Raw genomic sequence first — 16,497 nt, forward strand, 5'->3', positions numbered from 1 at the left:
TGTTGTTTCTGTATAATATGGCCAAGGATAACCCCTCCCATTTTTAATCCACATGCTACTGAATCTCTTTCTGATCTTGTTTCCCAAATCTTACATGATGCTTTTAGCTGCTCAGAGTCCTGCACTTTCAGACCAAACTGAAGAAATACCTCCAAAAATGACCACAAGTGACACTGTTTGCCTTCACATAGTTAGTTCCATTTTCTATCCATAAGGCACATAGTTCTTTAAATGACTTAAAAAAAAACACTAAATACTAATGTCTAAATACTAAATGTCAATGTTTATCTTTTCTGTTTTTTTTTTTTTTTTTTTTTCAGTCTAATAGGGTAATTCTGTAGCAGGGGCATGTATCAGGGATAATTTATCCACAACATCTGATTTCATGCTTAGACAATCAGAATTAGGGGATTTTTTGTGTTGAAAATGACATAATAATTTTGTGTGCTTTGATGTTTTTATTGAACTTTGCATCTCAAATTAGATTTTAAAGTTTTTAAAGGAGGGAGTAGGCAGTGACTATTACCTTTTTTTTTTTTTTTAAAATCATCCTTATCGCGATTAATTGTTGCATGGTGAAAATTGAAGTATTTTAATTTTGGAAGCTTTTGGATTGAAATATATTATTAAATTAAAAAGCAACAAGCAAAAACTGATGACTTGGTAGGTTTACTAAATAACTCAGTGAGATCTCAAGATGAGGAAGAAAATTAAAACAGAAGCCCAGGTTTTTCTGAGAGCAAAGCCCCAGCTATCATCTGCTGCTCTGTTCTCTTTGCTAGCTTGTACCCCATCAGTTTAGGCTTTGTCTCAATGTTTGATGTTTAGTTTGTTAAATACCTGTAATGAATTACTACCTAAAATGCTGTCTATTGAGATCATATTTAGGAAGGGTTGGGATTGCTAAGCAACTATGTGATGATAAAGATGATTGAAATGTAATCTCAATGCAGGCTAGAAATTTGGTAAAATTTTAACCGGAACTTTATCCCCTGATCTTGCCTGGAGAATCCCAGGGACGGCGGAGCCTGGTGGGCTGCCATCTATGGGGTCGCACAGAGTCGGACATGACTGGAGAGACTTAGCAGCAGCAGCAGCAGCAGGGCTTCCCTGGTGGCTCAGACTGTAAAGTATCCGCTTGCAATGCAGGAGACACAGGTTTGATCCCTGGGTTGGGAAGATCCCTTGAGGAAGGGAATGGCTATCCACTTCAGTATTCTTGCCTGGAGAATTCCATTGACAGAAGCTACAATCCATGCAGTAGCAAAGAGTCAGGCACAACTCACTGACTAATACTTTTATTAGTTTCTTCTTTCAATTTATTCCCATTTCCAAGATCAATGCCTGAAAAATAGCAGGAAATTGGTAATATACATTGAATAAATTGAATGTGTACATTTGGCTAAATGACACTCCTACCTCACAAATGAGTTAAAAACCACCCCAAGATATAAAAAGCCATTCGAGAAAATTGGAAAATTAATTTCGCTGATGGAACTAATTGTCAAATAAGACTTGGTTCACCACCATATGACTGAACGATGCATGCTAATTCACTTCAGCTGTGTCAGACTCTGTGCGACCCTGTGGACTGCAGCCTGCCATACTCGTCTGTCCATGGGATTTTCCAGGCAAGAATACTGGAGTGGATTGCTATGCCCTCTTCCAGGGGATCTTCCTGACCCAAGGAGCAAACCTGCATTTCTTATGTCTAACCTGCATTGGTAGGCAGGCTCCTTACCAAGAGGGGAACCCACTAAAGGAGAGCTGAGACTAAAATTCTGGGCTACCTGCAGCCTCAAGCCATCCAAGGAAAGGCTGTCTGACAAATGTACCTTCTCTGGGTGATCAATGCTACAAAATATACAGATTAAAGAATTGGTGGAAATCTAGTTTCATTATCAGAATGGTAAATTATCCTTGAATTGTAAAGTCTCCATTGCAAAGTGACTAAAACTTGAGTTTTCAAAAGGAGCTTTTTTACAGGAAGTTGTATGCAATAAATGAAAGGAACTTTTATGCTTTTCTCCCATAGAAAATAGCAAGGTCAGAATTTGTGTCCCCTAAAATAGCTTTAAAAATTTTTTTGTTATTTTGCAATGATATTTAATATTTCAGTGTTATGAAAGAAGAGAAGTAAGACAATGAAAAATGATAGTAGCAATAACTGAACTGTTTCACAATTAGATAAATCTGATTTAGATTTGGGATTTTATGAAAACAATAATACTTTAAACTGATAGAATATTGAAAGTGACCCATATTGAGAAAAAGCAGAGAAAATTTACATCACAAAATATCAGGTGAATTAATGCAACATTGTTTTTTAAAAGAGTCTTCAAAAGTTAAAGCTTATTATAATGTGTAATAATAAACAAGAAAATGACAACTACTTTTAGTATAAGAAAAAAACAGCTTATTTGAATTTTCTAACTTTATTTTGCCTTCTCTGAGACAATATTCTTTTCTCAAATTTCTAAAGAGAATATTTATGTTTTTTAATCATCACTCTGGTGTAGTTGAACATATTGCAGAGGAAATAGGTTTCTGTGAGTTGAGTTCCACTCTTTGTGATTCTACAGACAAGAATACTGGAGTGGGTTGCCATTTCCTCCTCCAGGGGATCTTCTTGACCCAGGGATCAAACCCACATCTTTGGTCTCCTGCATTGGCAGGTGAATTCTTTACCACTGGGCCACCTGTGAAGCCCGCTGGGTTTCAGAGTAATTGCAAATAGCAAGTAGATGGTGTTGTTCAAGCTCACTGCATCTTTCTCCAGTGCTTTCTTTCCTTTTGCACAAAATGATGGGGCAGGAATGGGTAATATAAGGTGTTTCTGACATAGAGGATTCCACAGTCTAGAAATACTCACATGCATGAGTAGCTATAATGTAAAGATGACTGGGGCAACAATGAAGAACGAGGAGTCATCTTTCTCTAGGGAAAATGAGATTTCCTTCCCCTATAAACAAACTTTTGCTGGATCTCTAGTGAACAGGTTCTCTAACATCAGAATAAATCTAATCTCAGGTGTCTTCAAGGAAAGATTTCATCATAGCAAAACAATTACAGCTTCCCAAAGGTTCTGAGATTTTATTTTTACTGCCTTTTGTCTTACATGTCTCATAAATAAACATAAGTTTCTCCCTGTTTCTATTTCTGGGTTACACAAAAGCAACTGGATGGGTTTTTCCTAGAGGATACTTTAGGATGACCTGGCTCAGACAATAAAGAATTCACCTGCAATACTAGAGACCTGGGTTCAATCCCTGGGTTGGGAAGGTCCCCTGGAGGAAGGCATGGCAACCCACTCCAGTATTCTTGCTTGGAGATGAGCTGGCAGGCGACCCCCCATGGGGTCACAAAGAGTTAGACATGACTGAGCAACTAAGCATAGCTTTAAAATAGAGGTTGTGTCATCAAGATCACCGTGGGCAGGCTTAAAAGACACCCCAAAGACATAGGTTATCATCCTGGAGAATACTGTAACTGCTGATCATAAGAGACGTGCCATAGATACGAAGATGCTACCAGGAGAGAAAATAAACAGTGATTTATAACACGAGCCTCGATTTGAAAGTCACAAGGGCAGACACTCAGAATTTCAGGTGCCGATTAGCAATAAAGGTGTTTCTCACATGGGCGACTCTAGAAACCCTATCCAGAGTGAGTAATAGCAGAGAGATACTGATATAATGTTGGCAAAGGTTGTCACAAGCATTGCAGAGACCAGATTGTTCTAAACACCTTTCTTTCTCATAGATTTTACTGAATATAACTGGATCTAGGAAAATGCAGAAGGAAAGTTTGTCAAAAGGAAAGTTTGATCAATCTTCCTGTTTTTTTTTTTAAAGAACTTTTTCTGAGTAACTCTTTAGTATCCTCCTCCTGATATACATAAAATATGCATTTATAAATAACTAGGCAACACCATGGTATTTTGGCCTCTCTTTCTGTAAATAACTTGGAAATTGTTTCCACGTAATACAGAGTGGAGTCATGAGCACCTGGGAGCAATGAGCGTCATCAGTGTGTAGATGAACACTGAAGCCTGGGAGTGGGTAGTTGCTCAGGTGAAACAGGTCAGATGAGAATTAAAGAAAATTAATGACATGCCTTTGAGGAACTGGCATTGAAGGATGGACAAAGACGAATCTGAAAAGTAGACTGAGAAAAAGCAGCAGCCAGAAGGAATTCTAGGAGAACATGGCTTCCTGGAGATGAAGGCAGGTGGGCATCTCACAAAACAGCCTCAGGTCACATGCTCAGTTGCTAAGTTGTGTCCGACTCAGTGATCCTGTGGACTGTAGCCCGCCAGGCTCCTCTGTCCCTGGGATTTTCTAGGCAAGAATCCTGGAGTGGGCTGCCATTTCCCTCTCCAAGGGGTCTTCCCCACCCGGGGATGGAACCTGCATCTCCTTCTTAGGTAAGTGGATTCTTTATCACTAATACCACGTGGGAAGACCTAGAGATCAGAGAGGTTGATCAGAGATCAACCATATGTATTGGTTGGCATTTCCAATTAGATTATTTCTCTGTAGTGAAAGCAGTTTCTAAAGCTCAGTGAGGGAAAATAGTGAGATGTGTGCAGCTCAGAGGGAATGAAGTTGAAGGTTAGCATCTGAGGACAGAAGGAAGACAAAAAAAGGACCCAGGTTACTTGTGACCCTTGGGGAGGTGGGTCAGAAAAGCTTTGGTTTTGTTGTTAAATGAGTGGCTGAATTCTTTTTATAGACTAATGAGAGAAGCGCATATAACAAGATAATGTTGATACAACAGCAGGATAAATTACATATTTTTAATCAGTTCCTATAAAGCATTGAAGTGACAAGATTCATGTCCTCCTCATTCTATTCATTTTTCCATTCTTAAAAATACTGCAGTTTGCTGCTTATAAATTTTCTTTAGGTTTACTTTTGAATGACTTTGCCCTTGTGTTTCACTCATAGTTGCTTATGTTATGAATGGAATAACCCTTTAAAATTAAATATGGAAAATTACCCTAAATGTATCATGAGATATATTTATATACAGTTATGTGACATTACCTGGTACAAGTGGACTGGTTTTACAGTAGTGTCTTGGAATTGAGGTCCCTTTGGTGTAAATGTATTTTTGTATGCCACTTATTTTGCAGGCATGCTTATGGGTCTTCTATATGTTGGTATTATCTGATGTGGTTATAAATCTATGCTTATAGCACCAGTTTAACTTCGAGCCTAGCTGCCCAAGTTTTCATATCCATTTTTGTAAGACATAACATTTCAGAAATTATTAATAAACTATGCAAGCACTGATGTAGGAAGATTGAAATAATTTGTTCGGAGTTTTTTCCCCCAAAGTGAAACCGCTTAACTCATAGGCTTTAGAGTAAAGAAAGAAAGAAAAAAAAAAAAAACTTGTTTAAAATGATGGCTCTCTGTGTGACCCCGGACTTTGGTTTTCTTATATGTAAATGTGGATAATCAACCTTATTGGGTTGTTATAAAAATTTAGTTAAACAATGTTTAATAGAGTGCCTGAAAGAAATTGAAAGTTTTAGTTGCTCAGTTGTGTCCAACTCTTTGAGACCCCATGGACTGTAGCCTGCCAGGCTCCTCTGTCCATGGAATTCTCCAGGCGAATATACTGGAGTGGGTAGCCATTCCCTTCTCCAAGGGATCTTCCTGACCTGGAGATTGGACCTGAGTCTCCTGCCTTGCAGGTGAATTCTTTAGTCTGAGCCACCAGGGGAGCTCAGTAGAGTGCTCACAACATAGCAAAAATAGCAGAAATATGTGAATAGCAGAAAACCCAATTAAGTAATATAAGAATTTTAAATAATTAGGGGATGTATTTGCTCTGATAGCTTGGAAAGTGAGCTGAGGAGTCCACTTCCTTCTCATATGGTTCATTCCTTTATGTACTTGTTTTGTCTTCTTCATAGAAACCTGGCTTCACATTCTCATTATTCAAAGGAAGAGAGAGCCTGAGTGTTTTTGCTGTATAAGGAAACTTCTTTTCCCAGAAGCTTCTTTATGTCTAAATGACCCTGATTTAGGGTCATATGACCATTTCTTTTTCTTAAGGTATACAGCATAGTGGTTTGAATTACATATATTGTGGAAGAATTACCACAGAAAGTTTGGTTAGCATTCATCATCTCATATAGATACTATAAAAGAAGAAGCAAAAAAAAAAAAAAAAAAAGAAAAGAAATTTTTCCTTGTGATGAAAACCCTTAGGTTTTAGTCTCTCAGTAGTTTTCATAGATACCACAGTTAACAATGTTCAGTTCAGTTCAGTTCAGTCACTCAGTCATGTCCGACTCTTTGTGACCCCATAAATCACAGCACACCAGCCCTCCCTGTCCATCACCAACTCCCAGAGTTCACTCAGACTCACGTCCATCGAGTCAGTGATGCCATCCAGCCATCTCATCCTCTGTCGTCCCCTTCCCCTCCTGTCCCCAATCCCTCCCAGCATCAGAGTCTTTTCCAATGAGTCAACTCTTCACATGAGGTGGCCAAAGTACTGGAGTTTCAGCTTCAGCATCATTCCCTCCAAAGAAATCCCAGGGCTGATTTCTTTCAGAATGGACTGGTTGGATCTCCTTGCAGTCCAAGGGACTCTCAAGAGTCTTCTCCAACACCACAGTTCAAAAGCATCAATTCTTTGGCATTCAGCTTTCTTCACAGTCCAACTGTCACATCCATACATGACCACTGGAAAAACCATAGCCTTGACTAGACGGACCTTTGTTGGCAAAGTAATGTCTCTGCTTTTGAATATGCTATCTAGGTTGGTCATAACTTTCCTTCCAAGGAGTAAGCGTCTTTTAATTTCATGGCTGCAGTCACCATCTGCAGTGATTTTGGAGCCCCAAAAACTAAAGTCTGACACTGTTTCCCCATCTATTTCCCATGACGTGATGGGACCGGATGCCATGATCTTCGTTTTCTGAATGTTGAGCTTTAAGCCAACTTTTTCACTCTCCACTTTCACTTTTATCAAGAGGCTTTTTAGTTTCTCTTCACTTTCTGCCATAAGGGTGGTGTCATCTGCATATCTGAGGTTATTGATATTTCTCCCGGCAATCTTGATTCCAGCTTGTGTTTCTTCCAGTCCAGCATTTCTCATGATGTACTCTGCATATAAGATAAATAAGCAGGGTGACAATATACAGCCTTGATGTACTCCTTTTCCTATTTGGAACCAGTCTCTTGTTAACAATGTTAACTGGTGCTTATTTATCTTGCAAATGGGAGTTTGTATCTTTTCATCACCTTTCTCCAGTACACCCCTCCCACCGGCCCCACCCCTGCCTCTGGTAACCACAAATCTGGTCACTTTTCCTGTGAGGTTTGTTTGTTCTAGATTCCACATATAAATGAGATCATAGTGTACTTGTTTTTATCTGTTTTACTCTTTGACTTGGTGTAATCCCCTCAAGGTCCAGCCATGTTGTCACAAATGGTAGGATCTCTTTGTTTTTTAATAGCTGAATAATATTTCATTGTGTATATGTACTGCAGCTTCTTTATCCATTCAATGGTTGATGGACACCTACATGGTTTCCATGTCTTGACTATTAATACTGGTTCTTTCAACATGGAGTGCCCCTATCTGTTCAGTTGGTATTTTCATTTTTTTTTACTATGTTCCTGAAAGTGAAATTTCTGAATTATATGGAGTTCTATTTTAATATTTTAAGGCTCCTCCATACTGTTTTCCATATTCATGTGCCCATTCTGTAGCAGTCCTTCTGGCTGCGGAAAAGGCATGTTCTAACAGTGGCTAATGTTCTTGAATCAACTATTGCAGAGTTTCGGGAATTATTCTTTGTCTGGTCAGTCATTTTTGGAGCTGGAGATTGGGTCAGTGGACACTGAATCACTGTGTGAAAGAGAGAAAGACCCTAAAAAATATTACAGTTCAATTTGGAAAGGCTAGCAGGGTGCTGATTATGCATCTAAGTAATAGCTATAATCCCCCTCATATTGGGCCCCAAATCCTTCCCACCAAAAAGTGAAGCCAAAGGGTGAGACCCCTCTGGGCTGATGTCAATTCATGTACTGGATCAAAATATCTCAGTGATCTTCCATTCTTGGCTCAATACGTGTGTTAGTGGCTTTGCCTTACCCTCATCACCTGTTTTGGTACTTGAGTATTAAATAAGGTAATAGAATGAAATGAGTTTGTGCTCATGCTTTAACACACATGAAGTTAAACAAGGTATTTGAAATGGTAAACTGATTTTATAGATATACCTTTGTTACATTATGCTCTTACTAATGCCACATTAAATAATCCCGAGGTGGTGATGGGGAGTGACGTTGATATATGGTCAAAGACAAGCCTCAATACGGAGTCCTCCCTAAGTTAAACACCTACCCAATAATCTACTGTACAGAATACCAATAGTAAATAATGTCTGTGGAGGCATTATTTTACATTTTGGTAAAGGAGGAAAAGATGAGTGCATGAACGTGTGTGTGTGTATATGAACACACACCTAAGATGGTACTCATGAAGCACTTACTTTCCTAAAGTTTGTTTAAGGGCATCAGCTTCAGGAAATCAATCTGTTTATATGAACAATCTCTCTCACCATCAAATACTACAGATCCTGTCTGGCGACATTTCTGACTTCACCTTTATCTGCATCTCAAGTCAGAACTTTTTATTCTGTGAGAGCATTACTTTAATTAATTTATTAAGGAAAGTGATGCCCAAATTTTAAAGATGTGATAAACCAACTTTAATTCTGGGAATATAGAAATGAAAAAAATAAGTTTTACCTTCAAGGAGCTGAGAGTCTAGTAGAATATATTTCTGTCTAATGATTAAATGCTGTATAATATGATAGTGGCATTAAGAAAAGGCAGGCACATGTATCATGGTTGCCAAGCAAGGAATGGCTTGGCATGCATCATATCATGTATACATACCTATGTGCCTTTTTCAGTGATGCCAAATCTCATGGAAGCAAATGGGAAGAAACACTTAATCTTCACTATATGTCCTTAAAATGTAAAACTTTGAATGAAGACCTGTGAATGAGTTCATAAAAGTAAGAAAGTAAAACTATGGTAACATTATATTTAATAGGCAGTATTTAGCAATGATTGTGGCATTCTTATTTTTGCTTTTAAAAGATGATATCGTATGTCAAGGGGCTTCCCAGGCTGCGCTAGTGGTAAAAAAAAAAAAAAAAAATACCCACCTGTCAATGCAGGAGACATAAGAGACGAGAGTTCGATCTCTGGGTTGCAAAGATCCCCTGGAGAAGGAAGTGGCAACCCACTCCGGTATTCTTGCCTGGAGAATCCCACAGACAGAGAAGCCTGGCAGGCTACAGTCCATGGGGTCACAAAGAGTCGGACACGACTGAAGCGACTTAGCAGCAGCACATCTTATGTCAAAATGAGATTTTGCTCTTAGCAAAAAATGACCCTGATAATTATTACTTTAGAGATTGTGCCCTTGCTGGCAAAATAATACATGCTTATTAACAGGCAGGCTAGATAAGATCCAGCTGGGTTAAATGCAGATTAAATCAGCTCAGCTGATTGTCAGAGGAAGCCCGCTTACGTATAGGAACCACCATCAACTTCTGAATCTCTCATCCAACCAAGGTCCTTGAAGTTACCAAATGGCACTTACATTGGTTTTCAATCCTCTGCTATTTGTTGTAAATGTATTCTTTCTCCATTATTCTAATTTCCTTTTCACTGCTAACATAGCATTTTATGAAGCATTTTTACAGCTTCTCACAAAATATCTTTTATTAACCTAATGCAATCCTGGGAGCTCAGTGAAATGCTGAGTGTCACTGAGGGGATCATCTGCATGGTCTCCAGAGGCTCAGTGTAGAGCCCTGCTAGACTGTCAGCCTTGTGAGAGTGTTAACGCCCAGGTAACACCGCACCTTCACCTGTCAGGTGCACATCATGCTAATTGCCCCAATAACATTTTAGCACTGTGATGTAAAAGCACCATATGATGTTGGCTGATTTTCTTCTAAGAACCTTGATTAAATTATATATTATATACACAGATCTACACATATATGTATGCATGTAGATATCAATGGTAATACAAACAAATTGCTTTATAATAAGCCCAATCTTAATTCCAATTGCTTTACAGAATCCTCTAGAAAATCAGCTGTAAGCTAATTTTCCCAGGTGGCACTAGTAGTAAAAAAGGTGCCTGTTGTTGTTAATTTTATGTGTCAATTTGATGGGGCTAAGGGATGACCACAAAGCTGGTAAAACACCATTTCTGGGTATGTCTACGAGTGTTTCTGGAAGAGATTAGCATTTAATTTGGCTCCCGCCTACCTTCGGAAATTGTCAATAGGTAGAGATTCTGGTGTAGTGTATAATTTGTTATAGCTTAAGGAGGGACTCAAATAATTCTGGATCTTTTTGAAATGTTTAAAGATATATCAAAAGGTTACATTTATCTTAAATGTATGTAAATTTTAGTGTTGGCCATTTTACGAGTACAGCACTCATCCTTTAGTTTATAAGATTAGAAATTTTCTTTAATTCTACTAGTTTATTTTTGGAATACTGAGAACTAAAACTTCATGGGTAGAAATAGAAAACCATTAAAAAATATCTGTTATTAGTCTCCAGAGAAATACAACCAATAGGCTATATGTAGTTATATAGAAAGATATTTATCATAAAGATTGATTCACATGATTATGGAGACTAAGTCGTCCTAGGGTCTGCCATCTACAGGCTGTGGGCTCAGGAAAGCCTGTGAAGTAATTTCAGCCCAAACTTGAAGATCTAAGAACTAGGGGAGCCAATGTTGAAAGTCCTAGTTGGAGTCCAAAGGCTGGGGAACCGAAGCATCAGTGTCCGAGGACAGAAGATGGATGTCCCGGCACAGGCAGGTAAACAAATTCAGCCTTCATCTGCTTTTCTCTTCTGCTAGAGCCCTCAACACAGTGGATGATGCTCACCCGTTGGAGATGGGGATCTTCTTTATTCAGTCTACCAAGTTAAATGCTAATCTCTTCCAGAAACACTCATACACACACCCAGTAATAATGTTTTACCATCTGTGCTCACCCCTTAGCCCAATCAAGTTGACACATAAAATTAACCACAGGCACCTTATTCAATATCTTTCCTCTTTCTCAACAATTGCCACAGAACCTCTCCTTGCATATTCCTGTAACTTTAGTTCATATACTCTCAAGCTCTCCCATTCCAGTTTTAGTAAACTGGTGGAATGTTTTTATAGGACATTGCTTTTGAGACGTATGAATGTTGTTCTAAGAATACAATTGGAGGAGGAGTGGAGGTAATACTTACCATAAAATAGGTATGTTAATGAGGGCAACAGCAGCTGCTGTAAAATAAAAGTCCCAAAATATAGACTAGATCTGTGCAATGTAAATTTCTTTCTCACTCAAAGTTCCAGTGTATGTTCATGGGTTGTGGAAGGCTTTCCTCCATGTCACACAGGGAACCAAATTTCTCCCTTGGTCGCTCTTCATACAAATAGAAAATAAAGAAGAAAGAGAGTGGGACATCACATGAGAAGGGGTTTTAGGAGTTGACTCATTGGAAAGGACTCTGATGCTGGGAGGGATTGGGGGCAGGAGGAGAAGGGGATGACAGAGGATGAGATGGCTGGATGGCATCACTGACTCGATGGACATGAGTTGGAGTGAACTCCAGGAGTTGGTGATGGACAGGGAGGCCTGGTGTGCTGCGATTCATGGGGTCGCAAAGAGTTGGACACGACTGAGCAACGGAACTGAACTGTAGAAGGAGCATGTGCCACTGAAACTCATATTACTTTGGCAGGAACTCAGTCTCTAACTGCCCATGAGACTGAGGAAGGGCCAGGAAGAAAAGTGAACGCTGCTTGTATGACTTGACATCTAACTAACTCTCTAGTTTCATTTACCTCCATGTCTTCTTACCATGTGTTCTATGCATATTGACCCACGTTGACCTTTTTCTTTTCTTTTTAGTTTTCAGAAGGCACTATAGGATCCTGATACAGAAAAAGATACTCTTTTTCCAAGGAATGATTTTAACTGCACCTAGTTTAATGAGTTCACTTCTATTTTTCATTTAGACTCAAGTCAAGCATTTATTTTACAGGGATGTCTGCTTTATGGTGCCTTGTATTATTATTCATAACACACAGCTATAACATTTGTAATACCATTTGATGCATGTTTATTTCCTCAACTAAACTGTAAACCATTTAAAAGCAATTGCTTTGCCTACCAACCCTCCGTTACGCCACAACTCCTTTAAAAAAGCCTAGAGCATGAAGAGTATTTGTTTAATTAATGAAAACAATTCCCACCCTCTAACTCTCAATGATAATACTCCTACATGTGGTCAATACCTTGACCACAGAAGCTAAACTATGGTTCTTCAAAGCAACTCATTGCGACTTTTAAAGGGTCAAAATAATCTGTGGATATGTAGCTTAAACTGTCATTGGATGTGAACTGAGAAAATGGCCAAGGATATCTGACTGTAAAAATGCATGTGGTATCTTAGCTCTCTCCTGATACAATCTTGATCAAGGCCCCTCTTTTTTGGCTACAAGATATCACTATCAATGCATGCAATGTAGTACACTTAAAATTATTTTTATGTCTATCTTATTTGGTAGGAGAAACACTGCTTCCATCTTTCTTCATCATTTATCACTGGATTACCTCGGTGTTTTCCAGTTGATTCCTTCATGGCAAATAGATGGGGAAACAGTGGAAACAGTGGCTAAATTTATTTTTCTGGGGCCCCAAAATCACTACAGATGGTGATTACAGCCATGAAATTAAAAGATGCTTACTCCTTACAGGGAAAATTATGACAAACCTAGACAGCATATTCAAAAGCAGAGACATTATTTTGTCAATAAAGGTCCATCTAGTCAAGGCTATGGTTTTTCCAGTGGTCATGTATGGATGTGAGAGTTGGACTGTGAAGAAAGCTGAGCACCGAAGAATGGATGCTTTTGAACTGTGGTGTTGGATAAGACTCTTGAGAGTCCCTTGGACTGCAAGGAGATCCAACCAGTCCATTCTAAAGGAGATCAGTCCTGGGTGTTTTTTAGAAGGACTGATGCTAAAGCTGAAACTCCAGTACTTTGGCCACCTCATTCGGAGAATTGACTCATTGGAAAGGACTCTTATGCTGGGAAAGATTGAGGGCAGGAGAAGACGGGAACAACCGAGGATGAGATGGTTGGATGGCATCACTGACTCGATGGACATGGGTTTGGGTAAACTCTGGGAGTTGGTGATGGACAGGGAGGCCTGGCGCGCTGCGGTTCACGGGGTCACAAGGAGTCAGAGACGACTGAGTGACTGAACTGAACTGAATTGATGCAATGTAATGTTTATACCTAAAAGTTCTCCAAGGTTTCAGTTCAGTTCAGTTCAGTCACTCAGTCATGTCCAACTCTTTGTGACCCCATGAATCACAGCACGCCAGGCCTCCCTGTCCATCACCAACTCCCAGAGTTTACCCAAACTCATGTCCATCGAGTCAGTGATGCCATCCAGCCATCTCATCCTCTGTCATCCCCTTCTCCTCCTGCCCCCAATCCCTTCCAGTATCAGAGTCTTTTCCAATGAGTCAGCTCTTCGCATCAGGTGGCCAAAGTATTGGAGTTTCAGCTTTAGCATCGGTCCTTCCAGTGAATACCCAGGACTGATCTCCTTTAGGATGGACTGGTTGGATCTCCTTGCAGTCCAAGGGACTCTCAAGAGTCTTTTCCAACACCACGGTTCAAAAGCATCAATTCTTTGCACTCAGCCTTCTTCACAGTCCAACTCTCACATCCATACATGACCACTGGAAAAACCATAGCCTTGACTAGACGGACCTTTGCTGGCAAAGTAATGTCTCTGCTTTTCAATATGCTATCTAGGTTGGTCATAACTTTCCTTCCAAGGACTAAGCGTCTTTTAGTTTCATGGCTGCAATCCCCATCTACAGTGATTTTGGAGCTCCAAAAAATAAAGTCTGACACTGTTCCACTGTTTCCCTATCTATTTCCCATGAAGTGATGGGACCAGATGCCATGATCTTTGTTTTCTGAATGTTGAGCTTTAAGCCAACTTTTTCACTCTCCTCTTTCACTTTCATCAAGAGGCTTTTGAGTTCCTCTTCACTTTCTGCCATAAGGGTGGTGTCATATGTATATCTGAGGTTATTGATATTTCTCCCAGCAATCTTGATTCCAGCTTGTGCTTCTTCCAGCCCAGCATTTCTCATGATGTACTCTGCATATAAATATACTTACCCTTAATTTCCTAGTGTTCAACTAGCTCTTTCTGGGTGACTTCTCTACTCTCACAACATCACAAATCATCAGTAAGTAAAATGTGCCCAGTTTATAATTCCAGCCATGTCTTCTTTTCTGACATGTGATTATTTTCTGTGCTGGTCTTTACTCAAAAGATGTTCTAAATCTACCTGAGACTTAATCTGCCCCAGATTAAATTTAGAATAATTCCCCTTCCTTTCTTCATCCTTCTTCTTCAGTAACCTATGCATTAATCCTGGTATCAACATCCACCAGTTGCCAAAATCAACAAAAGTTCAAATAATTTTTTTTTCATTTCCTCTGACACATTGGCCACAACCAAGAGAAGGAGTTTTGACTCTGAGCCTGGGATGTCTGCTTTGGTCAATTGTGCCTAGTACGTCAGACTGTTGTGAAATCTGGATGGCAAAAGAAAGCCAGTGCCAATTCAGCAGTATGGAAGATCTCCATGGCTAGGAAGGCTACCAGGTTCCTGAAGAGAAAGTTCATTCTGGGCTGGGGATCCCGGTGCACCTGGGATGAGAATGACCAGGGAGCGTATCTGTGAAAAGAGAAAGACAAGAGGCTCTCAGAAGATCTGCACAAGGCTGCGTGGAAGCAGTGTTTGCCAGTGTGTGCCCTCTGAACCATATGCATGAGCCACGTGTTGCTTCAAGTCCCAAGAATTCAGCCTTTCCAGATATTATTCCTGGTACATGAGAAACCCTCCAGATTCCTACTTCCCGGTACAGAAATATTGTAGGAACAAATAGGAACCAGGGTGAGAATTCAAAAAACAACTCCCCAGCTTAAAGTGTGTGGAAACGTACCATGTGTCCAGAAATACACTTCCTGACCAAGACCGGGACTGCTGCCCAAATGCAGGTGGAAATCTCCAGTTTCATCTTTCTCCCTCATTTGCATGGGCATATTTCTCCCGATTGTTAATGCTGTCACTTGGACATGGGCATGTTGATACCTGATTGGTGGAGCCCTCAGCATCTTTCTCTGAGGGTTAATGCCATCTTGGAACATTCCTACAGCTTCATAGTTAGATTATAGATGGGTTTCAGTGATTGTCTTGAGAGATTTTGATGGTTTTTACAAAACTTTACAGTAGAATAATTTTTTAAGAATAATACTGACAAACTCAGTATCATATAGTATGTATCTTGAGAACATTGATCTATAATCAATTAACTGAAAAACTTGATTCCTGGTGGCAGCCCTAAATTAGGCCCATCCATTAGTAAACATACAGCAGTTGAGAAGAAGACAGCTGATTGCATATCTGGTTAGGGGTTAATAAGTCCTTCAGTTTCCTGGGTCTTCCTTTTTAGGGATGGAGTAGGGGCATCAGAATGCAGGGTCCATCGATGTTGCTGCAAATGGCATTTCATTCTTTTTTGGCTGAGTAATATTTCATTGTATAAATATACTATATCTTCTTTAATCCATTCATCTGTCCATGGTGGTTCACAGACACTTAAATTTAAATAACTATCAGTTCAGTTTAGTCACTCCGTCGTGTCCGACTCTTCCAACTCCATGGACTGCTGCATGCCAGGCTTCCCTGCCCATCACCAGCTCCTGGAGCTTGTTCAAACTCATGTGCATGAGTCAGTGATGCCATCCAACAATCTCATTCTCTGTTGTCCCCTTCCCCTCCCACCTTTAATATTTCCCAGCATCAGGGTCTTTTGCAATGAGTCAATCTGAAAACGGTCAGAAAAAACCTACTCACCAAGGTACAAAGTTGCTTATAGTCAGGGTAACTACCAGATAGTTCCTAAACCAGCATCTGATCTCATAACATCAAACACACCCAAGTAGTTGCTTATTAAACCTAGTCTTTCTATGCATATTTAATTTTCCTATAATGCTGCTCTGAGGTAGAGTGAATTCTTAATTTCATGTATATATGTATGTGTGTGTGTGTGTGTGTGTGTATATATATATATATATAAAATTTTGTTTCTCTACACATCTCTGGCTATAGCCTGGTTCAGTGGCTGTTCCTGAAGTTGTTGTTGTTCTTGTTCAGTTGCTAAGTTGTGTCTAATTCTTTGCAAACCCAGGTATTGTGGCAGGGCAGCCTTCCCTATCCTTCCCCATCTCCTCGAGTTTGCTCAGATCGTCCATTGAGTCAGTGATGCCATCCAATCACCTCACCCTCTGTTACCCGCTTCTCTTCTTGCTTTCAATCTTCCCCAG

At 39.7% G+C, this 16,497-nt stretch overlaps 1 protein-coding gene across 1 annotated transcript in view; it reads left to right on the forward strand.

Moving 5' to 3' along the window:
* Nucleotides 1–2,820: 2,820 nt before the first annotated feature.
* Nucleotides 2,821–16,497, forward strand: part of LOC129658456 (contactin-associated protein-like 2) — an 836,688-nt gene continuing 823,011 nt past the window's right edge. The window contains exon 1 of the mRNA XM_055589413.1: nt 2,821–4,230. Within this exon, the coding sequence (XP_055445388.1) occupies nt 4,221–4,230 (10 nt within the window). The 5' untranslated portion in view covers nt 2,821–4,220. The remainder of the gene's footprint in view (nt 4,231–16,497) is intronic.

This window comes from Bubalus kerabau, chromosome 8, assembly GCF_029407905.1.
Source record: "Bubalus kerabau isolate K-KA32 ecotype Philippines breed swamp buffalo chromosome 8, PCC_UOA_SB_1v2, whole genome shotgun sequence".
NCBI lineage: Eukaryota > Metazoa > Chordata > Mammalia > Artiodactyla > Bovidae > Bubalus > Bubalus kerabau.